The sequence below is a fragment of the Hippichthys cyanospilos genome, chromosome 20, assembly GCF_059441005.1.
Source record: "Hippichthys cyanospilos isolate Australia breed blue-spotted pipefish chromosome 20, RoL_Hcya_1.0, whole genome shotgun sequence".
Taxonomy (NCBI): Eukaryota; Metazoa; Chordata; class Actinopteri; order Syngnathiformes; family Syngnathidae; genus Hippichthys; species Hippichthys cyanospilos.
In genome coordinates this window covers 3,199,899-3,225,408 of record NC_142388.1, presented here as the reverse complement: position 1 = coordinate 3,225,408, position 25,510 = coordinate 3,199,899, and the positions used below count along the sequence as shown (strand labels likewise).

The 25,510-nt window shown below is 41.2% G+C and overlaps 1 protein-coding gene across 2 annotated transcripts in view; it reads right to left on the bottom strand.

Moving 5' to 3' along the window:
- Positions 1–535: 535 nt before the first annotated feature.
- LOC148406967 (pleckstrin homology domain-containing family G member 1) overlaps positions 536–25,510 on the bottom strand; it is a 40,875-nt gene continuing 15,900 nt past the window's right edge. For both annotated transcript variants that reach the window (XM_088404041.1, XM_088404040.1), the window contains exons 2-17: positions 24,858–25,432; positions 19,321–19,421; positions 17,849–17,918; positions 12,449–12,495; positions 9,957–10,107; positions 9,503–9,634; positions 8,432–8,614; positions 8,041–8,136; positions 7,738–7,824; positions 7,516–7,549; positions 7,347–7,439; positions 7,213–7,274; positions 6,885–7,076; positions 6,108–6,227; positions 4,360–6,031; positions 536–3,305 (exon numbers count right to left, since the gene is read on the bottom strand). In XM_088404041.1, coding sequence (XP_088260167.1) covers positions 2,377–3,305; positions 4,360–6,031; positions 6,108–6,227; positions 6,885–7,076; positions 7,213–7,274; positions 7,347–7,439; positions 7,516–7,549; positions 7,738–7,824; positions 8,041–8,136; positions 8,432–8,614; positions 9,503–9,634; positions 9,957–10,107; positions 12,449–12,495; positions 17,849–17,918; positions 19,321–19,421; positions 24,858–25,283 — 4,395 coding nt within the window. In that variant the 5' untranslated portion in view covers positions 25,284–25,432 and the 3' untranslated portion in view covers positions 536–2,376. The remainder of the gene's footprint in view (positions 3,306–4,359; positions 6,032–6,107; positions 6,228–6,884; positions 7,077–7,212; positions 7,275–7,346; positions 7,440–7,515; positions 7,550–7,737; positions 7,825–8,040; positions 8,137–8,431; positions 8,615–9,502; positions 9,635–9,956; positions 10,108–12,448; positions 12,496–17,848; positions 17,919–19,320; positions 19,422–24,857; positions 25,433–25,510) is intronic.

Sequence of the window (25,510 nt, the reverse complement as noted above, 5' to 3'; positions counted from 1 at the left end):
GTCGGAAACTTCGAGAAGACAAATACAATAAAGAATTATCGCACCACAAGTGGAAGTGCGCCATTTTCGCGAGGCAGGTTAGCTTTTGTATCATATGTGCATATGCTTGATATATGTAATAAAACGAGAATTAAACAATTCTTAAAGTGTTACGTTGTTTAAACTACATATCCCAGTTCCGTACTTTTTCTTCTTCGTGGAAATTCCTGGTAGAGTTGAATAATCTGATAGTGCGTCATCTGTTGGTTTTGTTCGAACATTGCAACGATTTTGAAAGGATGGGAACCATATACAGAATTTCGAATACGCTTTTAATATATTTGTTTTCGCTGGTGTGAAAACTACTCTGCTTTATTAATTAATGTGTACATTACGAGTGATTCATATCTCGGCCCATTTGTGAAGTAGGCGTGTTCTCACTGCTTGTATGTGTATTTTTTCCGTTGAAAACAATTTGCATTATATATCTAGGGTCATCGCCCTGGTTATATTTTTTTTTTTCAATATCTAGTGAAGACAAAAAAAAAACAGCACACATTTTCAACTGAAGTTTATTACCTCCATTATGTTGTTGCGTTGAGCAATGACAACTAAGGTGATAAAAAAAAAATAATACAGTACACTTGACCTAAACATTAAAGCATCGGAAAGCATACTATAGCATACAAGAATAACTTTCCTAAAATGTACATCTTTACAAAGTGTTCACAAAGGAGACATCTGAAGAAAAGTGCAACAAAAAAAAATCCATTCACCACCCAGTGAACCAGAGGACAAACGTGTACAATGAAATCATACTTCATATCACTAAAATCTTTGTTACGCATGTGTCCTGATATGACCAGTAGACTGTGATATTGTGCTTTCTAACTTTACATTTGGAACTTGCATCAAGCAGTGCACGATAAAACAAAAACAAAACTACCAATTCACAGTATTTGACTTGAATTTGGCGAATGAACACCCCCCAAACATCAGAATAATCTTTTAATAAATACATTAGTCTTTCATTTACAACCTTTAATGGACCTGCCCTTGCATGAATATTTGCAAAATATCATAGGGGGATGTTTTAAAATAAATAAGATGGCGTGTCTGATCTGTAGTAAAGCTACCGCTGTCTTAAACATACTAGTAAAAACCTATAAATCAACACCAACCTTCAACTGTGGATGTGTCATCAGTAGTGTGATATTCGTGAAAGATAAAAACTCACTTTCCATCACGGCAGAATTTTTATTCCGTTATTAAACGCATTCCCATTATATATCGTCCTGAGCCTAATCATTTGTGTCCATTGTGGCGTCCATTTTATCTCAGCAAGGTAAATTGCATCCCACCCAAATGCACAAGACAACATTGGAAAGGCCATGATGTCCTCGAATAGGCACACTAGGACTTTGTAGAGTGGCTCCAATGAGGCAAATGATTAAGACCCCAAACCGAAACTAAATGTCCAATCTAGTCTCAATATTAGACGTGATGGTCCCAGAATAATAATTAAAAAAACAAACAAACAAAAAAAAACTTGTGTTGAGATGCATACTTAACACGAGTGATAAGAAATGAAGCTTCCTGAAGCACTTGTGGTATTTTGTACTTTTGTAGGTGGTGCTCTTGGTTTAAAGATAGAGGCCGCAGTAGTGCCATCTAGTGGAGACAAAAATACAAGAGCTTCATGAGGCTTCATGTATCCATCACTGCCTATCTCATATTGTATAACATTTGACTTTTGCTCGCATTAGAAATAAATATGAATCCTTAAGTTACTTATTGATAATGACAAATATTTGCAAGTTTCCTTGTTTTAAAGCATAATTGGTGGCAAAGTTGGTTAAGAAATGGTTGAGTCTTATATTTGCACTAGTCAACCTGCGTGAATGATGTGTATACGTGCAAAGTGACATCCTACAGCCTTTCTGAAAACGTGCAAATTCGTAAAGCATTTTTTAAAAATTAGCAATGTAGACTAGGATTAAAACAACAGCGCTAGAAGAGATTCGCTGGACAAGATCCTCCAAAGGTCATCAGATCTCGTCTGGTTTGGCCACAGACGTGATCCGCCCGTTAAAAATCAGCAACGTCCATTGCGGTTTGATTATTTTCCCCAAATGTAGTTTGATTACTTCATGAGAAGAACAGAAGTGCTCAGTTAGCTCACAAGAACGATTCAAAGCGTCGTTAATTACCATTAGGTGTTTTACTTTGAAGCCCGTTACATAAAATAAAGAAATATACATATGCTATGTATAAGAAAATATCTATTTTGGCTTATGCGGAACTTTGCGTTAATTTCCCTCTTCTGTGGGGTAAACTGTTGGTAAAGTAGTCGTAGTAGCGGGATCCCTTTTGTTGTTTTCGGTTGCTGAGATCAATTCAGGCAAAGCTACTGGAGCTCAGACACTGGAACTTTTCGCGAAGAGACTGAACTATGTTGGGCTGGTTCTGCTGCGGTTCACTCCAAAGATATTTCTCCAGCTGCTCACGTTCCAGAGACCTCAACGTGTCGTCGGAGCGCACGGGAGTGCAGGGCAAACTCCGCGAATGGACGAGACCCCGGTTTTGGTCGGCGCCGAGCCCGCTCCGGTCCGGTTCCGACTCGTCCTCCGAGCGGATCTCCACGTAGTCGTCGTCGTCGCCGTCGTCCTTAAAGTTGGCGAAGTAGTTCTGGGTGGCGGCCAGGATGCTCAGAGCCGAGGCTCGGTTGAGGACTACCACGTGTTGGCCGTCGTGTAAGGTGAGGTCCGATTCTCCTTGAGTGGGTCTCTCCGGGAGGCTACTCTGTCGACCGGCGCGGCCCAAACCGGGACGGTGGAGTCTCTCCGTCGAAGAGTTACGGTTCAGTCCTGAAGGGTCGGTTTTCTCCGGTTGCCGGCTAGTCAGAGAACCGGCCGACTGACAGTTCCTCGACGGGGAAGACGGGGCGTTAAAGGAAGGATGTCTCTTGACGGCACTGTAGACGTGGTCCGCTTTCTCGTCGGGGGCCGATATGCACGAGCTCCATCTCTGAGACGGCGGGCTGCTCGGTGAGGCCGGGGTGGATTTGAGAGACGGAATGGAGCAGGAAGACACCAATCGGCGCTGAGGGGTGGACGAGGGCCGCGTGTCGCGCAAGTCGCCGGCGGAGGTCATGAAATTGGAGAGCTCGCCGTTGCTGTAGGTGGAGTGGAGCCAGTCCTCCTCCAGGGAGGTCTCGGGCATGGACGGAGACGAGGGGAGACCTGGATGAGGGTGGTGGGACGTCGCGGAGGAATCCTTGAACGTGACTTGGTCATAAAGTTGGGAGTACTCGGCGATCCTTGCGCCTGAAGACAGTTGAAGATTTCTGTTAACGCTTGTTCTTAAATAATAAAATTCACTTACTTGGGCGGACGGCACAAACCAAAAGTATATTTGCTTTCATAATTTTCTTCAAACATTCATTCATTCATTCATTTTTAGGCAAATGAGGGTCAAATTGGCACCGTATGAGTTAACGAATCTTAAGTTGCAGTTTACTGTCATTGAAATAATGTCCTGTTTTTCAATAAATGGAGGAGAAATTAAAACGTTTTTAGAGAATCACATTCATTGATTAATTAGTATTTGCCAAATCATCAATTATTATTACAATGATGGTTAGGTGCGTAAATGGTTAGAGGCGTAAATTCAAACTTACAGCATGTGACTGAAATTGTATAATATTCTAAGTTGCTCTCTGGCCTCTTGCTTAATTTTCAAAAATAAAAAATGTTTTTGAGGACTTCCTATTTCTAATTTTTACAGCCTCTGGGAAAATACTTGAGAAGTGATTATTATTCAATACATATCTTTTTTTAAACAAAAAACGACGATTGTGAATTAAAAAAAAAGAAGAGAAACTGGGTAAACAAGCAAACTTTTGGCAAAAAAATAAATCGGGAACTTCTAGTAGCGACATTCACCGCTAGATGTCAGTCATGACTTAGTTGGTTCGGAATTGGTCCTTAAATCAGTGATTCTCAACCTTTTTTCAGAGACGTACCCACTGTAAAATATATTTTCAGCCAAGCATCCTAATCAATATAAAGTGTCAGAACTGTTATTGTGTACTAATTATAAGAATGAAATGGAATAACCTACTCAACATAAAATTTGTTTAATTGAACTTATATTTTCCTGAAACAATTACGGTAATTTTTTAATCATTACTTTGAAAGAAATTTTCCATGTTTGTTTTATTTAAAATCTCGTGTACCCCCTATCTTCCTTCAAGTACCCTCAGTAGTACTAATACCCCCATGTTAGCTTTGTTAGCTAGCGATGTGAACACATCCACCTGCCTTGTGCTTTTCAGGCTTACTGAAGGTCACAAACTAATAATGAAAAATGTTGCTTTACCTATAGCGGCTCCCCCTTGCTTTTTTTCCTCCAAGATGGCCGCCAGGTCTTTCTGCCTTCTGTCAGCTCTTGCTCGACTACAAGAGTCGCCAGGATCCATGCTCCTCATACGCAGCAGCTGATTAGCCTTCTTTATCTTCTGGCTATACTGCCGCGCCATCAAAAAAACGCGACTCTTTGTCTTGTCCATAAGTTCCAGGGGAAAGTCCACCGACTCGCCCAGAAGAAGAGAAGAAGAGGCCAGCGGTGAGTCCAGACCTGCTGGGAACAAACTCTGGAGATCTTTGATGGCATCGTCTCTCTGAGGAGGAATTTTTGGAGGAAGCTCCACAAGGTCGTCGTCCTCCAAGCGGAAGCTGCCGCTACTGAGGCGGGCCAGTCTGTTCCGCATGCTCTTTACTGTGCCCGGCTGGGGCTCCGGCACCCCAGGAACAGGACTTGGACTGTGGTCTTCAGCGGGGCCGTCGCTTTGGAGGTCAGGGAGTTTGATGATGGGGATGTTGAAGGATTGCGATGAGCGCACAGGAGGCTTTTTTGTGGGACTACCTTTGACTGAGGATGTCTGCTTGGCTGGCTCGCTGGCGCTAACCGGGAAGGCGGCGGGCAAGCGGTCCGCTTTCTTCTCATTGTTCTTGATGTAGTTCTCCAGGTCATTCCAGAGCTCATCAACACGCTCTGACATTTGATCTCCTTTTTGTGAGTGCTGGGAGGCCAACGACGCGGATGACGAGGAGTAGTCTGGTTCGGAGGAGCACGGGACGGGATGCTCTCCAAAGTGAAGGCTCTCCTGTGAAACGAACGCTTGAAAGCTTCCAGGTAAGTCTTGCTCCGATTCCTTCAGCCTGTCCATCTGGGGTTCTGCTTTATGACCTCCGTTGATTCCCTGTCCATCATCTCTCGATGGAGGATCCCGAAAGCAAATGGTGTCATAGATGTTCTCCTCGACGATCTTGAGCTCAGAAATCTCAGCTGGTTTTCCTTCCCGCTCTCTAGAACCTCTGTCTAATTTTATGATAGGTTCCGAGATGGCATCCGGAACAACTGGTGCCTGACTTGCTTGGTTCTGGGAACCTGCTTCGTCGGATTCTCTTCTGACCAGGCCCATCCTTTTGAGGTCTTCATAGCTGACGTTATCGTAGACGTTTTCAATATCATCCATTGTCAGCTGCTCAGCTGACGACGATCCTGATATCTCGTTGCTGGAAGACTCGGTGTGGATCGCGGCCAATTTGTGACCGGTCTCGCCGCGGTCTGGACTTTTCCGAGCCTCCGTTGCATTCTCGCCGACGCTGCTCGCCCGTCGCAGAACCTTGCCGCCACTGGACGGCGGCTCCGCCTGGACGGAGGGGAGCTGCTCCACGTGCCAACTGCAAGGTCGCGCCGTCCTCGGAGACGACGGGGTCTCCGATTCCGGTTCTGGTCCACTTGGCTCGGCGGGAACAAACATCTGGTAGATGTCGTCGTGGTCGTCGTCGGGATGCACGGTTCGCTGTCTGGTGGGGAACATGGCCCTGCGTGCGCGGTGGTCCGCCCAGATGTTTCGGACGGAATGATCGTTATCGGTCACCGCCGCCGACGGGGTTGGCGACTCCGGAGGTTCTTCTGTTACACGAGCGGTCCTGCGGAGCGGCGGGTGGTGACTTCCGTCCCTTACAAGAGATTCCCGAGCTCTCTGAATAAATGAACAGAAAGATTAGACAAACATGCCAATCGGGTGCTCAAGTGATGATTTTGGGGGAGTCCCAGACCTGAAGATCGGAAGCGCTCATGTTGAAGGCTTTCCACTGTTCTATACTGTCAACCGACGCTTGAGGGTTCAGCCTCTTTCGACTGCTTTTGCCTGGGACTCGCAACCTTTTTCCACTACCCTGGAGGTAAAAAATATTTCATTTCAGATCCAAGAAAACGCCAGAATGAGTGAAAATCAAAAAGACAAGATGATTGCAATGAGATCATGACCCAAGTTCTACCAAGCAGGAGCATTACACAGTAAAAAAAAATAAAAAATTCTGGGGTAAAAAAAAGTCATTTAAAACAAGCATACATTCAATGCAACACCACCAATCTAAACAGTGTATTCTGATTAATATTACATTTATGAAATCGCGAAATACACCTCATCAGTCTCATTTTTTGACCTTGCTGTCAACTAAAAATGACCTTGGGGATTTGGTAACGACCAATCATGGCTCAGTTTGTGAACATTACCAAACTGAAAACAGGTGAGCTGTGATTGGTTGTCACCTGAGTCCTGCGGCTAAACAAGACCGAGTATTAACAGGCTGTTAGACAGTTCAATGAACGTGGGAGCGTTATTGCAGTACATCGGGTAGGCGCCGCTGTAAAGCATTGATGTAAAGTGTCGTAAAAATCGCATCTACGGTATTAGCACTATATGACGGCCCAGATATTTATATATATTTTTTAGAAATGCAGCTGCAAAAAATGAAGCGAGTGAACATCGCAAGTCATCACATCGATTTTTCCTTCTTCTAACAATAACATTTTTGATCATGTCAATTTACCAGGACGCTATCGTCCTCATCGTCAGCATCTTGTTGGTGTGGCTCCTCCCCTTCTTCTCTGTCACTGTGGTCATAGTGGTCAGCGGGGTCCAAAGACTCCTGCGATTGGTTGATGAGACTGCGGCTGCGGCCTATTGTGCCCAGAGCCAGCTGGGACACCGGAGACAGCAGGCTTGCGCCCAGACTTGTTCGCTAGGGAGAAGAAAATTCAAAAGGTTCATTCTGCGAGTCTGTTTATGTGGGTTCTCATGTTCCTTAAGCCACAACTACAGTACCGATCAAAAGTTTGGAAACACCACAGTGTTTGTGTTTTTTTTTAATGACCGACCTTTTCGCCGTCGCTGTTGGCTGCATTCTGCTTGGCATTCTTCAGTAATTTTGACAGGGGTTCTGAGGGGACAAAAATCTGTGAGATTTCTTCTTTTTTTAAACCAGGTTTAAAAATGCGACAGGAAGAAAGACCTTTTCGGCGTCCTCTGCGAGGAGTTGGGCCTTCTTTGGTCTGCGGGGAGTCCTTCTTATCAATGTCAGGACTGTAGTGAAATCCAGGATGGTCTGAAAAAAAAATAATTTGCAAAATGTCCACGGAGAAATGAATATGAATTGAAAAGTGATGTTATTTGCCACTTACGCACTGCATCCATCTCCAGAATGGCTTGTTTGGCCTACAACGGGTGAAATGAAACAGGTTAGCCACTAGGTGGCAACAAAATCACAACCTTTGTTGAAACAATAGCACATAACGGAACCTCTAAAAAAAAAAGGAATCGTGAAATAGATTCAGGTAGATTTGAAAAGAATGACTGCTCGATTTAAACAAAAGGGAAGCCGTCCACAGATGAGCTGTGCTCACCTTGGCAGGGATTTTGGCAGGGTGATTTTCAAGTATGAGCCTCTTGAGGTGTAAGATCCACATGCGCTTATCTTGCTGGGACTTGGCCTGCGGGCAGCATCAGACATCAGAGAAGATCGTGGCATGCCTTTTACAAAAACAGCCGAGATATGACTGGGATAAAGCTCTAAAAAAATAAAGGAACTCTGCTTCCTTACACAAGAATGAGCAACAGATTTCTAGGAGGGCTGTCACTATTGAATCTTTTTTTTTTATGTCGGAATATATAGTTTTAAAAATAAAAATCAAACAACAAATATGTACCTGGACAGTGTGTTGTAGTTTGGGGTTCTTGTAGTGAAACACGCTGAAACTCAACGGCTCTTTCGGGATGACTTCCACCAGCATTAGGTTGCAGCACTGCAAAACAACATCAGGTTCAACAAATTGGTCATCATATCCTCTTGAGACGCGGCCTATTGATTTGTGTCCTACTGTAGTGGACATTTGTTTTTGGTCTTTATCATTTGACACATTGGCGCTGGCCTACTATGTTCTAGTGTGCTCAGTAGAGGACATCTTGGATTTTCCGATGATGTCTCGCGTGTTTGGGTGGGATGCATTTAACATTACTCTTGTGCTGAGACAAAATGGACACAACATGGGACACAAATAAAAAGGCTGGGTTTGAGGAGGATATCGCATGGCGACCGACCAGGATGTGAGCCTTGTACGTGAACGTTTCTTCTCGTTTCTTGGTGATAAGCAGGAGCTTGTCGAGCAAGAAGAGCGTTCTCTCGTTCTTGGCTCGCTGCAGACGGAACGTTCCTTCAAGGACTAGCTCTCCGTAGCCGATCAGATCGGGGCCTTTCCAGTTGGTCAGCAAGCTCTGGATTTCCTGCAAGGACAGTAGACATACTCGTTGTGAGCACCGATAAAATAAATGCAAACAATGTTTTGCAGCAATGTGTTTCATGTTCCATTACATTTGCTCTTAATTCGAAAAGGAACGTGTACTGTTCTTTTTACGGCACAAAAAATATTAGATCTGCTGTTATTTGCAGAAAACCTGTCACAAATAGAAACAGTGTTTTGCTCAGATGTCACAATAAAGGTAGCAATGCCTGTTTCATGTTCCGTTACATTTGCTCTTAATTTGAAAAGGAACTTGTACTGTTCTTTTTACTGCACAAAAATATTAGATTTGCTGTTACCTGCAGAAAACCTGTCACAAATGCAAACAATGTTTTGCTCTGAAGTCACCATAAAAGTAGCAATGTCTGTTTCATGTTCCGTTACATTTCCTCTTAATTTGAAAAAGAACTTGTACTGTTCTTTTTACGGCACAAAAATATTAGATTTGCTGTTACCTGCAGAAAACCTGTCACAAATGCAAACAATGTTTTGCTCTGAAGTCACCATAAAAGTAGCAATGTCTGTTTCATGTTCCGTTACATTTCCTCTTAATTTGAAAAAGAACTTGTACTGTTCTTTTTACGGCACAAAAATATTAGATTTGCTGTTACCTGCAGAAAACCTGTCACAAATGCAAACAATGTTTTGCTCTGAAGTCACCATAAAAGTAGCAATGTCTGTTTCATGTTCCATTACATTTGCTCTTAATTTGAAAAGAAACTTGTACTGTTCTTCGTACGGCACAAAAAATATTAGATCTGCTGTTACCTCCGGAAAACCTGTCACAGTAAAATCTCACGAAAGCCTCTTTTTTTTTTTTGACACAAGACACAACACAAGACACTCAAATGTGGACGTTTGTTTGCTATACCTGCAACCTAACAGCATGTTCATGTTTCCGCTTCATGTCGTTGATGTGCCAAGCCACTCTCTGCATGGTGTCGATGGCTTCCTGCACCACCTCATACGTCTCGGTGTCCTTTTCCATATGGTTGGCAATCTCCTACAAAACACAAACACACATTTTCCCAAAGTGAGAAGTGAGTAATTTTTTATCCATCATTATGCTTGCCCCTCCTCCAAAAAAGATGAAACCGGAAGAAAACTTTCATTTGTCTCAAAGCGTACTTTTGCTACATCCGCTTCTATTTACAGCATGGCATACACCCACAGGAAAATTCACACCGAGAACCATATGTCTCAACATTCGTCCGTCCAATGCTGAATCCCGCTTTTGTGGTATTGAAGGAAATGCGACTGATTTTGTGCCATGCGTGTGGGGCCGCGTGCAAATGCAGTTGGGGAGAAATTGGAGATGGACGTACATGGAGCAGCAGATGGTACTTGAGAATCCTCTGCACCGGCTTCAGCAGGTACGAGCCCAGGGGCAAGGAGTGGTGCAGGGATTCTTGGCGTTCGCGGAAAAACTTGGCCAACGCCTTGTTCCTCATGCACTCAGTGAGCACAGCCACCGACCTGCCGAGTCAAAACGCAGCTGTTATGGAATTGACGAGTGAACAGTACGTCCTGAGTCTAATACGCTGTCCCACAACTGCTTCTAATTGCATTAACCGCAATGTGCAGGTAACAGTCAAAAGTTTGGGAACAGCTGTTTATTTATTTTTAATTGTAAATGCAGGTCTTGGACAGATGAAATATGTTTTCGAATTTAGGCCATTTAGGTACACTGCTATGTTCTCACTCAATTACGTGATGTGGATGATGCTTTATGATCTGAAATGACTTACAATTCACATCTGTGCCTTTTCAAGACTTAATAACTTGAATTTCTTTTCCTCTTAATGTGTCTAACATGTTTTAATTTGAAGGTGGTTCCAAACCTTTTCTTAGTCAGCTTAATGATGTGGACAATGTTTTACGACCTGAAATGACTTTTAGTACACAGCTGTGACTTTTTCAAAAGACATTCTTGACCTCTTAATGTGTTGAAACTGCTTTCAAATTGTCTCCCAGTCAGCTTCTTGATGTGGACGATCCTTTATGAACTGAAATGACTTATATTTCATTGCTGTGCATTAACAAGTCTAAGTAGCTTTTTGATCTAATTGACTTATAGTTTGCATTTGTGAAGTTCATGACTTATTAGCTTGAATATATGAACCCATGAATGTGTTTGAGACCATCAGAATTTGAAGGTGTTTCCAAACGTTTTCTCAGTCAGCCTCATGATGCGGATGATGTTTTATGCCCTAGAATGGAATGTAGGTCACAATGGTATATTATTATCAAGAGTTAATGGCTGAGTGTGTTTGAGACAATTTGAATTACAAGTGTTTCAAAATCTTTTCTCAGTCAGCGTTATGATGTGGGTGGTCTTGTATGAACTGAAATGACTTTTAGTTCACAGTTTTGCATTATCAAGTATTTTTAGCTTGACTTTCTTGAGCCCTTAATGTTTGTCCACCTGAAAGTGAAGGTGCTTCCAAACATTTCTTTGCAAAGGAGCTTGATGACTAAGAAACTTTACAAACGCAATTTTTAGCAAGCACGTTGAGATTTTCTATTGACCTTTTTACCGAATATTAAAAATAACACTTGCAATATATGACATATGTCACTATGACAATACATTTTGCAGACCCCCAAGCTGCACTTTGGCGAATACCCGGTGAACTGGAAACCCCATTTTGTGAACGGCATGACTCAGTTGAGATTTGAGATCTCACGTGGCTTCGTGCATGACGTCAATTTGACTTTTGAGGTTTGCACGGTGAATTTCTCAACCTTTCTACTGTACAAGGGCATTATTCTCTTGTCATACGCGCCCTGATCTCATCACCACGTTTCTTCCCAGAGTCTCATATAACTCGGCCGTGTATGCCCATCAATGCGTTAGAGCTCCTCGCTAAGGAGTCAAATTGTCTGCTTGCAGTTGTGCCTCGGGCTTGCTAGCCCCTCCCTCCGAGTTTTTTTTTTTTTTTTTAATTCTTTCATTCACTGCTTATTGACAGACTTACAGCGGAGCGCACATTGCAGAGAGAAGGGCTATTATTGTTGTTACCTTATCAGACCGACTTCTTGTTAAGTTTTATTCTTCTCTGGGTGGGTGGTCCGATGGGACATCTGCATGGACACACCTTGGTCTACAGTTTCTAATTGTTTATGATAATACCGGCAAACATTTCAATTATTACGATGTCTTCATTGTGTGGCTTCTGTCATCTTTTTGGACATGGGGCATTTCCACATGTCCTCACCACAGCTGGTGACCCCAGCTTAGGTCACATAGGACAAGCACACACACACAGCGGCTGCAGATGTATCGAGGCCATGCCGGGCTCCAAGGTCGGGTTTCCTCAGAGAACAATGTGGAGACTGTACAGAGCTACGCTGGAATTTAGACATGCAGAAATGAAATGACGTTTGGGACGGCTCATGAGGGGTCTCAAACATCAACCGTCACTAACTTGAACCCTTTGATTTCTGTAGCTTCCTTTGGCAAAATCATTTCAGTATGCAACCAAACTGGAGGTTGAAATGTGACCAGGAGAGGATTGTGTTGAAACTGAGAGCAGTGTTTTAGCGGGCACGTGAAATTTTAAAAGTAAATCTAATTTGGTGCTTTTGAGCGCCTTGACAGGAACAGTGCATGTCTCTTTTCAAATTAAGAGCTAATTAATTGGAACATGAAGCAACTTATGGCCTGGTTTGTCAGAAGTTATCAGTTTTAGATTGATTTTTTTTTTTATGGCCCATTAAATTTTGTACAAAGGCCCACGTCGATAATAGTCAAACGCTGAATATCGCCAGCGAAATTTGCGCTATCCCTAATTAACAGACCTTGGTATAATCTTACCTTGGGTAATTGGTGCAGTACTGCGTGTATATGTGGAATTCTTCACTCTGAAATTAAAAAAGGCAAAATTAGACGACAGGAAACCAACGTGGCTCAGTTATACTTAAATGGAGACTTTCTAATAAAATAATTTCGGGTCTATCGGCCTCGTCTGCGTAATTTCAATCACCCGCCTGTACTTAAAAATATGAGCGAGGCGCTTTCTGCACAAAACGCCAATGCTGCTTTCAAATCAACCAAGAGTGGCGGGATTAAAAAGCCCTCCGTTCAACTTGTCCGCCCCCTTAATTGAGACCTTTCTCACATGGCGTGGCGCCCCCATGAACATCAAACGCGCGGGAGACAGTGTGACTTCATCGAAAAAGCTGCCTTAAACTTTTCCTGGCAACTCATCTGAATATCTGGTGACCGCTTTGCTTTTGGCGTTTGAAATTTATGCCTGGATGCAAGCGCTTTCGTCACGCCGCGGTTGTCGGCATTAAGGCGAAAAATTATGCTGTAGATGACACCAAAAACATTTGTGGTACATTTGTGGAGTGTATTAAGCTGTCATGATGGTATTTTTTTCTTTTTTAATTAGGCTAGGTTCAAAATGATTTTTTAAATGCCTTTTTTTTAAGGTCATTTTCTTCCACATCACTCGTGCAGTATTTTAGCCAAAGGATGGAACGCTCCTCGTAGTGTGATAACTGTGGCCGCATCATGTTCAACTTGTCCAACTGGGTGGAATTTCAGCTCCCGCATCTCTTCTTTCATTGCTTTCCCCTTCGATGTAAAGATCAACATACCGCAAGGGCCATAAAATTTGAAAAAAAAAAAAACCCAAACATTCTGCCATTTTTTGGACAAAGCATGAGGGACAACAAGCAATCTTATTCACTGCCGCTGACGGCTATTTGGTCAAAAAAACGATTTTACTGGGTCGGCAGTGAATGGATTAAAATGTTTGTGCGTAAAGCATGCAATGAGTAGCCTAATTCAATGGTTCTCCAATGTGGTTGCTCGTATTTAAGTGAGATTTTATAGGGTTTCTGACAGGAACACAATTTTTCTTTTCAAATTAGGAGCAAATAAATTTGAACAAGAAGCAGCTTATTGCTAAATTGTCTTATAGCGACTCCTTTGTAAAATTGTTAGACTTTGTTTAGTTAAGTTTAATGTGTACCATTCGATGAGTCATCCATTATTTATTGCTGTTCAATCCTACGTGCGCAGCACGGCCACTAGGTGGCAGTAAAATACAGGCTTTGCAACTACTGAACGTGATCGTACGCTGAGGATAAATAATATATGTCTCTGACTGAAGATTGTTATAATATCTGTCTGCATTGGCCGCCACAATTTGTGTTCAGATATCAAATATCCACCGTTATTTGTTATCCTAGCTATGGCATTTCTTATTATGTGTTTGGATTAACCAATTTTTTAATGGTACAAAAAAATGTTACAATTTCACAAAATGTCTAACTTGAACAAATATACCAGGAGCGATGATGATATCCTCCTGAGACCCATCCATTTTATTTATGTCCACTTGTTGTGTCCATTTTATCTCCAAAAAAAATCGAGACCAAAAATAAATGTCCACTACAGTGGACACAAATGAATAGGCTGGGTCTCAGAAGAAAATTAAGGTGTCATTCTGCCTTAGAAGTCTCCTCATCCGGCTCCCTTGCAGCCCCCTAGATGAACCCCCCATTATTGCGTAATGTGTCTCACTGAGTTCTATTTGTGTCCATAAACACTAAGGGGGGGTCTTCAGGATGCTGACAGAGAACAGGAAGCCACATCATAAATATGCAGAGAAGATCATCAGATATCACTCCACGTCCACACAGACGACATTGCGGACATGGAGTTACGTCGAATTTTATTTTTGTCCTGGTAGGGAACTGTACGTTCATTTGAAGGACTTGGAGCCAATAATTCAACAGCCTGAGGTGCTCCATGGGAAAAGGACCTAAATTGAAGAGCAGAGGTCTCCTCCTCGTCTCCAGTAGTCTGTTACCACAGACTGGGCCTAAACACAACCAGATGTGTCCGCCAGCCAGCTTTTTTTTTTTTTTTTTTTTGATGGTACACATGCAGCGCTAATACATACTTGCTCAACTTTGGTACATAGACCACATGACATAGAAACATTTTGATAGAGTACTAATTTGTGCGGCACACATGTATGGGAAAATGCATACATACATGCATGCATACCCTCAAACCCAACCGCAATTTTGTGCTCATGTATTTACGTGTTGAACCCTAAAAGAAATATGACGGAAATTTCACTTTTTGATGTTATCATCCGATGGGCGGAGAGTGAACGGCAAGTTTGTCATCGTGTAATTGTGTTGTGAGTGCGGTATCTTGATCTTTACATCAAAGACGTTTCACATCAAAGGGAAAGCAATGAAAGAAGACACTAGGGAGCTGAAATTTCACCCAGATGTTGACAAGGTCAACAACGTCACACAACCAAGAGTGCGCCATCCCTTGGCAAAAATATTGCGAAAATGATGTGGAAGAAAATGACCCCAAAATGCTCGAAATTCTGCTGAAGGGTTAAAGTAGTAGCAAGGAATAATGTGTAAATAAATACATGGTCAGAAAATAATTAAGGCATACCAGTTACCAAAAATACACAATAAATTTCTAAAGCACATTTTTCCATAAAAAGCCTGTAGAGCTCATTTTAGCTTGTGGGCCGCATGGAGGAAAATCTATTCCCTAGTGGGCGGGACTAATAAAATCCTGGTATACTGTATATTAATATCCCTTTAAAACAACAAATTCAGATGTATTTTTTTTTAATACTGTCTAAAATAGTTTAAGCACAGTATCAAACATTAACTTTACTATTGTTCATAAAACAGTTTAAGTTTTTCATTTGTTTCTTGTTTGGAAATCAGACGCCAGTAAAAACTGTTAAAAAATGCCCCCCCCCCCCCCCCCCCCCCCCCCCAATATAATTGCTTTAAAAGTTGTAGACAATTAGAAAATTTGGTATTTTAACCAGAAACTTGAAGTCAAATCAGCATTATGCGGGCCATACAAAATGATGTGGCGGGCCAGATCTGGCCCCTGGGCCTTGAGTTTGACACCGATGCTATTGCGTACTTGCAGTCAAAACAGACTCAATTTTGTTATTGGAATATACTCTCTACCAAGTGTAGTTATTACTTAAAAATTTTGCTCACCTAATACGTCTAATTGTTAAAGTCTTTCTAGAATCATACTCCATGAAATTTACTGTGTCGTGTCTTGAAGAGTTTCTGTCTTGCACACAACTCTAAACATTAGCACTAGCGCTAATTCTAGCTCACTGAGAATTAATTCATTCACTCCTAGCCCGGTAAAAGGGATTTTTTTTTTTTTTGTGTGTCCATAGAAATGAAATCGATGATATAACACGGTCTATCTAAAAGAGGGATCAAGAGTTTCGTAAATTAGAAATGGATGCTACAAAAATTTGCTCTAAGCCTTTGCTGAAAAAAAAAACCACTGGGCGTAGGTACACCACCGAGGCGCTGGTCTAAGGTGTTAAATGACAATTGAGTTCTTTGAAACAACTTTTCTTGGCACACGCTTATCTCAAATTTGAGGCCTTAGTCACGAAAAGCTTATTTATCTTTCAGCCCATCTGCTTCATCCCATTGCATAAGTTCCAAATAAATAACGTTGGTGAGCTGAGTTTGTTTTATAAAACAAGTCGTATACACAAAATAGGAGCTGCGCGTGTGTTTCGGGGAATGCAATCTTGGGTTTTGCGGGCTCGCTGCTTTGTTGACACTTCTGGTGGAAGTGGCGCAGCGAACATGCAGTAAATCCACCCAGGGACAACAATAGCCCAAACATTTGCGGAGCGAGCCGGTGACGCAAAAGGAAAAGCTGGTTTCTCCAGCCGCCGTCCGACTGGTGGCTTTGCGGCGGCGCGTGTGACGGCTGGAGACTTTAACGGCCCGTTTCGGGGGAGGGGGGGGGGGGGGGGGTGAACGCCGGAATGCGGCGACGCCGGACATAATTGTGAGATTTTATGGGAAATGGTTAAAACATGCATAAAAAGCAAGAAAATTGTTGGAATTCCGCAGGGTTTTTCTTTCTAAATATTGAACACTAACCAGAAATGACTTGAAAATAAATTGTCCGTCCAAACTTTTGGTGTGTGTCAAATGCAGGTGCGGAACAAGCCGCAACAAGAAAGGTACTTTGAGCATCGTGCATGTTAGGAAAAAAAGTCTGTCTGGGGGTGGAGAAGGTGATGAAACACGTTACAGTTTCACTTAACAGATTTGAGATAAAGATGCACAATCCAATCTTGGATTAGCATAAACATGTTTGCGCCGCTTAGATACACACCACAGTTTGTTTATATAACTTGCATAACAACATTCGGGGTAAAGTTCATGTCCCACGAGACGGTAGGCATCAAATGATGCATTTTTAAGTTTATAGATTGCAAACACAAACATTAAATCCCAAAGACGTATTTATACGTCTTTACTTCAGATATTCATCCAAAGTGTTTGAAAATAGCTAGCAATGAGGTAGGGATATGTAAAAATGTCCTTTGGACCTGGGCTATTTATTTGTGTCCATTTTATGGGACATTTATTTTTTATATACGTGTTTTGACTTATTAGAGCTACCTTACTAAGTCCTAGTGTGCTCAGGAGAGGACATTTTGGTCTTTCCAATAACGTCTCACAGATTTGGGTGGGAGACCTTTGCAGTTTTGCTGAGACAAAATGGACACAACGGTGGACAAATGAAAATCCTGGGTAACAAGGATATTATCACAAGTGCTATAATATTTGGTCAGTATTGTTTTTTTCTAAAAATGCTTTCTTATTTCTTAGTTTTTTTTGCATCATTAAATAATTGGTTGAAGCATTTATTGTTACACAAGAATGAGATATTTACTCACATAATAAAAATGCAAATTATTTTATGTTTTTAATTTTAATAACTTCACTAGTTTAACTCTTTCCTTGCCAGTAACAAGAATTTTTGTCATGTAAAATATTTGTCTGCCGGTGACTTTTTTTTCTTTTATGAATTTATTACACTCGTGGCCAGCGCTCCTGTTAATTTTAAGCTTACTGTGGACTGTGAAGTGTGACCCTTTGATGGGAGTGCTGCTCTCGATAGCTTTGGCGGGTTGCCTTTTCCGATAACGTTTGGCACTGAAAGAGTTAACGTGAACAAATAATATAAAATGCAATCGACAGGGTAACAAATCGCATCTATGAGTGAATTCATTTTTGAGCATAAATAGCGCGGTAACATGTAAACAGAAATGACGAAGCCACGGGCATATATTCTTTATCCTCTCCGAATGATTTTTTTCAATAGCTGTGAAACTTGAATTTAACCACCAAACAATAACGAATCAACGCATAGTTGTACCTTTGATACAAAGCATTCAGCGATGGCCACGGGGTCCGCGTTGCACTTTTCCAGGTCGTGAAGCAAATCCCTGAAAACAAACATGCGCCATTAATTGGCATGCGTGGCATTTTCCCATCTCACGCAAACACATTCAGTGAATTCCCAAATAAAGCTTTGCCTGATTGTTTCTGACTATTGTATCGGCCTTGACAAGCCGCACCAGGAAGAGAAATTAGAACTAAGGGCAGCTTCCTTGAATTCAAACCCACGGCTCCTGTGTGAGCACAAAAGCATCCCCAGGTGGAAAGGGGCCACCGCTCGAGTGATTGTTTCATGACTAACGCATGAAGTCACTTCTTGAAACTGCTTTTAAGCTTCCTTGCACTGGCCCATTTCTTGCTTTTTTTTTTTTTTTTGGTGCCGCACGACAGCTGACAAATGACTGGGTGGCAGAAAAAGAGACAGCAGGTTTATGTCCAAAGACCACCATGATGCTAAACTATCCTACAGCCCACACAAACACACACACACACACACACACACAAAAAGAGACACAAACACACCTGATTGTCACAGTTCCCAGAAATCAGCATGCGGCTCAGCTCAGTTTCAGCTGTTTTGTTGATAGATGCAATGTGGGGTTTGGTTACAGCTATTTATCATTCTCATGGCTTACATTTGATACGTCTTTGTGATCATGAATTAAAAAATATTATTATCATAATAAATCATTTTTGATACTAAAATGATTGGGAAAAAATGTCCAAATCCCCTGAACTTCAGCTTCTGAAGAATAAATATTCTCAGATTTTTTTTTTTAAATTTACAATAAAAATATCATTTACAAAAATCTGCTTTTATTTTGGAAAGAAATAATAAAGATTTCAATTGGTTTTCTGACATGTTATAGACCAAACCACTCAAACTTTATTTAAAGTTCTTTTTTTTTTTCTGCTTTGTCAATTTGATAAATGCCTATATATAAATATATATATATATATAAATATATATATATATATATATATATATATATATATATATATATATATATATATATATATATATATATATATATATATATATATATATGATGCGTTTTCACAAAAATCAAGTATATGTCTTCCCAAACGAAAATTGATAAATTGATATATTCTCATTCTTTACTTAATCCCTTTACTTAAATGGATGCTGATGTTACAGCAATTTGAATGTTGCCATGGTGAGTGTTGAGAAAAAATACATTTAAAGTTTAGGCATATTCATCTTTCAGTTGTGTACGTTGTCTACTAATCTTCATAAAGTTTGAGTGCAAATCATACATTTTGGCTTCTATGAAATAAAAATCAAGACTATAAGGAGGTTGTTTTTGGAGAAATCCCATATACACACAAAGCTACTTCAACATAAAATCGGGATGTTTTTTTAGTTTTTTCGTCTCAAGAAAAAAAAAACATTCTTGAAAAATCTTCATTCACGTGTAAACGTCTTACCTGTTAAAGTGGTAGATGTCCTGGATGTTGCCAAACAGAGAGCCTTTATCCTCAGTACTTAAACCAAGTCGAGCCTGATTGCTGATACTCTCCAAGTAGTCCTGCGGAGAGAGGGGACAGATATCTTAGTTTTTTTGTTTTTGTTTTTTTTTCTGTGGGTTCAATTTTCTTTAAACCATTTTCTGATCCTATTTAAAGTTACGAACTAATCTAAGTTGTGAACTACTACAAAAGGCCTCAAAATTCTATTTAAGTGTGTCTGAGCCTTAAAAAAAGTATTAGGAATTCCCCGCAGCCACAAAATCTGAATTGAGTAGTCAATTATGCAATGTGTCCTGATTCTTAATCTATAAAATCATGCAATGAAAGTTCTTTGATGTTAATCATCCACTTGTACCAGATTGAAAGTCAGCCATGCATTCATGTTCAATTTAAACTTACACAATCCAGTACACAAAATACACTTTTCAGAATAATTTTCAGAATTTTTTTCACTTGAGCCAAAAATGCACCATCACTTTAGGGAAAATTTAAAAAAAATTTCAGGCTGTGAAAAATTTGACATCATTTTCAGACAGAAAAATTTAGAGAGGCAAAAAGTGAATGAAGCTCTCCCGGCGTGCAAGAGTTTTTTTTTTGTTTTTTTTTTGGGTGTTCATTTCCCGTCCCAGTCTGTGTTTTGCCATTACGCTCTCTAGGCCGTTTTCCCCATTCGTAGCCTGTAATTAAAGTCAATAAAAATAAAGTCCATAAAAATCACAATCTGTCAGGCACTGCTTCTTTTGGCAACATGGCCTCTCTTGCTCCACTCTCAATGACAGATGAGTTTCAGGATTGATTGCATCTATTGCCACGAGCAATTTCAGTTGAAAAAAAAAAAACTGTTAACAATGCAGAAAGAATGTTTTCAACTGGCTTAAAATCCCTTGTGCACACACACAATGATCCTGCAGCGAAATTTTTATTTGGGGGGGGTTGAGAATAGTTGTTAAAGTTGGAAGCCGTTTATGAAGTTGCCAATAATTATCAAAACATTATGCTATTAAATAAACCGAGCAGTAAAGATTGTAGCCCAGAGTTTTTAGTGCGATTTGATTAAAAAACGGAATAATTTTCTTAATATTAGCTAAAGCATGGTTTGCATAAGAGCTACTCACATTTTACAGCTGCTTTAGCATAGATGCTAATGCTAACACATTGAGAGAGTATTCTAGTTCAGGCCACCAAAAACATTAACAGGCTTCTACTCTGCTTTCTATGAGTCAAGGTATAATGATACTTCTATTCAAAAGTTCATTTTTCGTTAAACTTCCTGTATGCAGTTGCGCTAGTACTACGATTGCTGGAAACAATGTCCGTTAAATGTCCATTTTGAAGTGTTTTATCAACTTTTGTGTCTTTTACAAACACAAGCAACAAAACCAAAACATTTCCAATTTGGTCATTCTTGAAATATTTTTGAGGTTGAAGTGTTGCCCTCTGGTTGGTGCTACATGGCTCATAAAAGGTGGAAAACAGACACAAAGATCGAAACACAGCAAAACAAGGACAAAAAACAACAATACCAATTGCCCTCCAATGGAACTAGGATTGATATATTTTATTTATTACTAATACTTGTTTAATATTCACCAATTCGAGCTCTGAATTTTCATTGTATACCTACTGCACAATAACAATAAAGACATTCTACTGTATTTTCAAATCAGGTATGTGATTTAATCCAGGGATTATATCAGGGAAAGGCATGGGTATGATTTTCTTCATTATCAGAGGTTATGTGTAAGGTGATGCTGTATTAGTCGAGGGGTCGTGGATGTGACCCGGTTTGAACCCCTCACTCAACCTCCAGCCTGATGGAGCTAAAGAATGGGCAGCTGAAAGCAACGCACCTCTCAGAAGGTACACTCCCTTCTAAGCGTCAGACGCAACATGTACTAACTTGATGCGCTCTGGAGTTAACCATTAACCTCCTCAAGTGCACACTTGTTTCCAACCCAAACAATTTACCCTTGCACTGTAGTAGGAAGTCATGACTCATGACAAAACCAAATGTAAACATCCACATTTTTAATGTTTCAAAATGTTGCTTCAACTTCAAAAGGCTTCATCATGCATATCATGTGTGAAAGTGGGAAAAAAAAATACAGACGCTAACTGGACAAATTAGCCGAATAAGTGCCGAGTCACCAAAACTATGTCCTGTTTGCAAAAATGATTTCAGACTAACAGCCAAACTAAAAGGTTTGTATTTTTATAGTATTCTGTATAAGAGAGAATTCTGGAGTTGATGAATTAAATATATTAAAGATACCACTGCAGATGTGCTTCTATTTTTCTTTATCACATCAGGTGTTTGAGCTTTAGGTTCCCGATTGACTTACAAAAAAAATGTAATATGTACATATAACACTACGATAGAATAGAAATAAATGAAAAAAAATATTATCAGACATTCAGCAGAATAAACGAAATAAACAGCAAAAAAACATGATAGATGAAATAACTTGCCATAATGGAAAAATATAAGCTATGCTGTAAATGAAAAAAAAACATAAAAACATAATAAAATCAACTTAAACGTAAAGAAAAAAAATAACATTTACTTGAAGAATTTCAATTGTTGTGGGTATTTTTAATAAAATATATTTATTTTGAAATATACTTTAAAATGCACAGTCAGGGAGTGAGATTTTAACATATATTTAAAATAGGTATAATTATATCTATAGACATACAGCATATATTTTGAATTCATTTGCCCTTGATTTGAAAAGAAAATTATACTGATCCTATCAAAGCATTAAAAAGCATAAATTAAATTTGCTGACACCTGTAGAAACCCGGTTAAAAATCACACATATCGCCTAAAGCTTAATATATGACTTGAGTGGCACATCACTCTTAATGATTTATTTATGCTGTGCGCTGTTTAGTATTCAAAACTGCTTAAAATTGTCAAAAGCATAACGTAGCTTGAGTCTTCTGACACCTGTAGAAAAGGTAATCGCAGAATGCCGTAAAGGGGTGTCAGGTTTGACAACAAACCCTCAGTGACCGCCGTCAAAAAAATATCAACCAGGGGTGAAAACAATCCGGTAATTTTCTTGCTTCAAAAGTAATTTCAGAGGCAGGAAGACATCTGTGAAAAAAAGGAATCGAAACAGAGATGTGACATCTAATACCATTGCGTTGAAAGCAGTTGTTGCTGCCCGACACAGGTGACCTTGCAGAACCTCGGCTTTGGAGGTAGCGCCGGAATCGGTAAAATACAAATCCAAAGCACCGTATTTTAGGAAAGTGTGACAAGGGCCTTACAACTATTTCTGATAAAAGTTTTTTCCTCGCAATAACGGTACGACATAGCTATGGCCAGCACATGCCTGCTGAGAGAGCTGAGCCCATGGGAGTCTGGGTAAATATTTGTCTTAAGCCTGTCACACCCTTTTTGCTTGCAGGAAGCTGTGTGGACTCGGGGATTATGGAAGCGGGGGTTCCAATAATGCAGCCTTTGGCGACCATCAGGGGATGTTAGCATTGCTACTGATACAATCGGCCCTCGCTGGATCGGTCATTTAAGAGGCAAGGAAACCGAACGTGGATATATTTTATACGGTATGTCGCGTTGAAGAATCCACTGCCATGTAAAGTCCAAGGGTGGGTGGTCTGCTAAAAAAAGGACCGGTGGTGGTCTGCAGGCAGCAGAGGGTGATTAACTGCTGCTCTTAAGCCCTCTTCTGTGTTTTCTTAACCTGCTGTAGACTCTTATCTCAGAGCTAAATCCCTCTTCCTCGCCTCCTGTCGAGCTGTCCCTTTTCTTCACCTCTGCATCCGAAAAGGACCGAGGGGGAAGGAAGAAGGAGCACGGGAAGGCGGAATATCAATCAGAAATGTCACGGCTCCATGCCTCTACTCAGAACTTCTCCTGGAAATTAGCAGTTCCTGTTTTGATTTGGACAACAAGGAAAGCTATTGAACCGTCAATAAAACTGGGCATTGGCTGTGTGAATCAAGAAAGTTGATGGTCTTGAGAAGTCCAAGTGATTTTGAAATCAGATCGAGGTCAAGGTCAACCAGGGTGGGGGATTTGCCCAAGTCCAAGAGACAAAATACAGTAAGCCGGTTCTTTATTTGTTGTGATCTTGGCTTTTACTCTAGGGTCATGTCTTCTTGATTCATTTGACACTTGGTAAAACCCAAATGTTCATCTTGGTTCTTGTATGTATTGGTATCAAAAATACTTCTGATAAAGACCTTATAGAAACACACACAAATTAGTCGCAAACCAGTTTTGGCCAAAGAACAAAGTTGTCTATGGGAATATGATGGGCAAGGACTTAGAAAAATATTGAATGTCACAATCATTTCAATTAAACCTGGACATCAAAACCATGTGTCACATCAGCACATTTGAGAGCAAGAAAGTGGCATTAACAACGAGGAGGGATCAAGTAAGGTGAACCAACGACCTCAGACTATCTAAACCAAAGTCTCCAAATCCCTGAAAGGAGGCAAACAAGATCCATTCAGCTCCGAGTGAGACTTTAAAAAATAGCCCATTTGTCTAAATATGTGTGTACAGTGTGTGTCTAAGTGTATGTGTGCACACGTTTTCAATGTGCGCCTGTTCCTGCAGCACAAAGGCACCGGTGTCGTGTAACCCAACCGAACCCGAAGGCTGCGAGCACAGGTGACCCTATTGTGTTGAAAGTTTCTGACAGACAACAAGCTGCGGTGTGTGCGTGTATTTGTGTGTCACGTGCGTGATGAGATGACAAAAGCCCATTGCATGAGTGTGTGTATGTTATCAGCTGATTCAAAGACACCCCCTACCCACGCTCTTGAAAAGAGCAAAGTCAACCACCCACTGGACAAAAGCATTTACAACCGTCACTTTGAACTCAAGCTACTTTGACCTCACTGAGGTTCATACTAGATGATAGCTTGATAGGCTCTAGGTTTTAAATCGAGTCATGTTTCCTTTGTAGAGAGAGTCATTGGGGATAGAGCATGACTCCTTCTTGTGACTAACTCCAAGTCCCACACTTGGATCATTCAGGAGCTAAAATTTTAGTAAATCGGGTCCTAAATGTATAAATGTGAGTGTGAATGCCTGTTTTGACTGGCAACCAGTCCAGGATATACGCTGCCAAGTCAGCCAGGACATCTCCAGATCGGCTATGAGAGGGGGGGCCACGATCCAGGGTCTTATCAATATTTCCTTGAAACCAACACACTTGCTTCAAATGATCAAGGTGAGGATTCTGCAAAGCATGCTGATGAGCTAATCATTCGAATCAGGTGTGTTGTTTGAAGAGAAACATGGAAAACAGGCCGGATTGTGGCTTTCCAAGACCAGACTTGGCCACTACTGACCTATGATGACTGAGAACAGGTTAAGCACAGCAAGCGGAATATTATTTCTTTCTAGTCACTAAATACAGCGATTAAAGTCCTGAAGTGAAAAGTTATAAAGTCCAATCACATTTTTATAAAGTACTGAATTCCTGTCTCCATCCGAAAATTCTGTTACTTACTTCCACAATGCTTCTCAGGTCTTGAACGTAGGTTCTCTCTGTGTCCAGTATCTCCTGCACCACACGGTCTACATACGTCCTGGGCCCTTGCACCTGTCCGATCCGTTGCACGCCTGTGTCGAGACCCAGCTCCGGTTCGGAGTTATCTGTCGGCGTATGTTCATTGCCCTTGCTGCCTGGTTGCCTTCCGGTTTCCATCCCTCCATCATGTCCGGGGTCCACCTCTACACATTCCAACTGCTGGGCAGGAACCAGTTCCAAACGTATAGCCCCGGAGTCCTGGTCCAAGCTCCCAGGGTTACAGTGGGGGGTGTGGACCAGGGTGGAGCGGCTGCCCAGTGAGCAGTGACTGTCCCGGGAGGAAGCGGAGGAAGAGGTGGAGCTGTAGCTGACGGGCCTTTCGGTGCTGTCGTGAGAGGAGTCCATGCTGTGGGCCGAGCAATAGCGCAAGGAGCCGTAACGGAAAGCCGGGCTGCGGAGGCAACGGGTCGGGATGTCACTGGAGCTCAGGACAGAGCCAGAGTCCGGAACTTCGGGTACTGGTGGCAGCACATCAGGCAAATAGCTGTAGTCGTCTGGAGAGAGAAATGAGAATCATTCATCAAAGATCAAGAATTGAACGATTGAACACCGAAATGGATGGAAGGATGGAT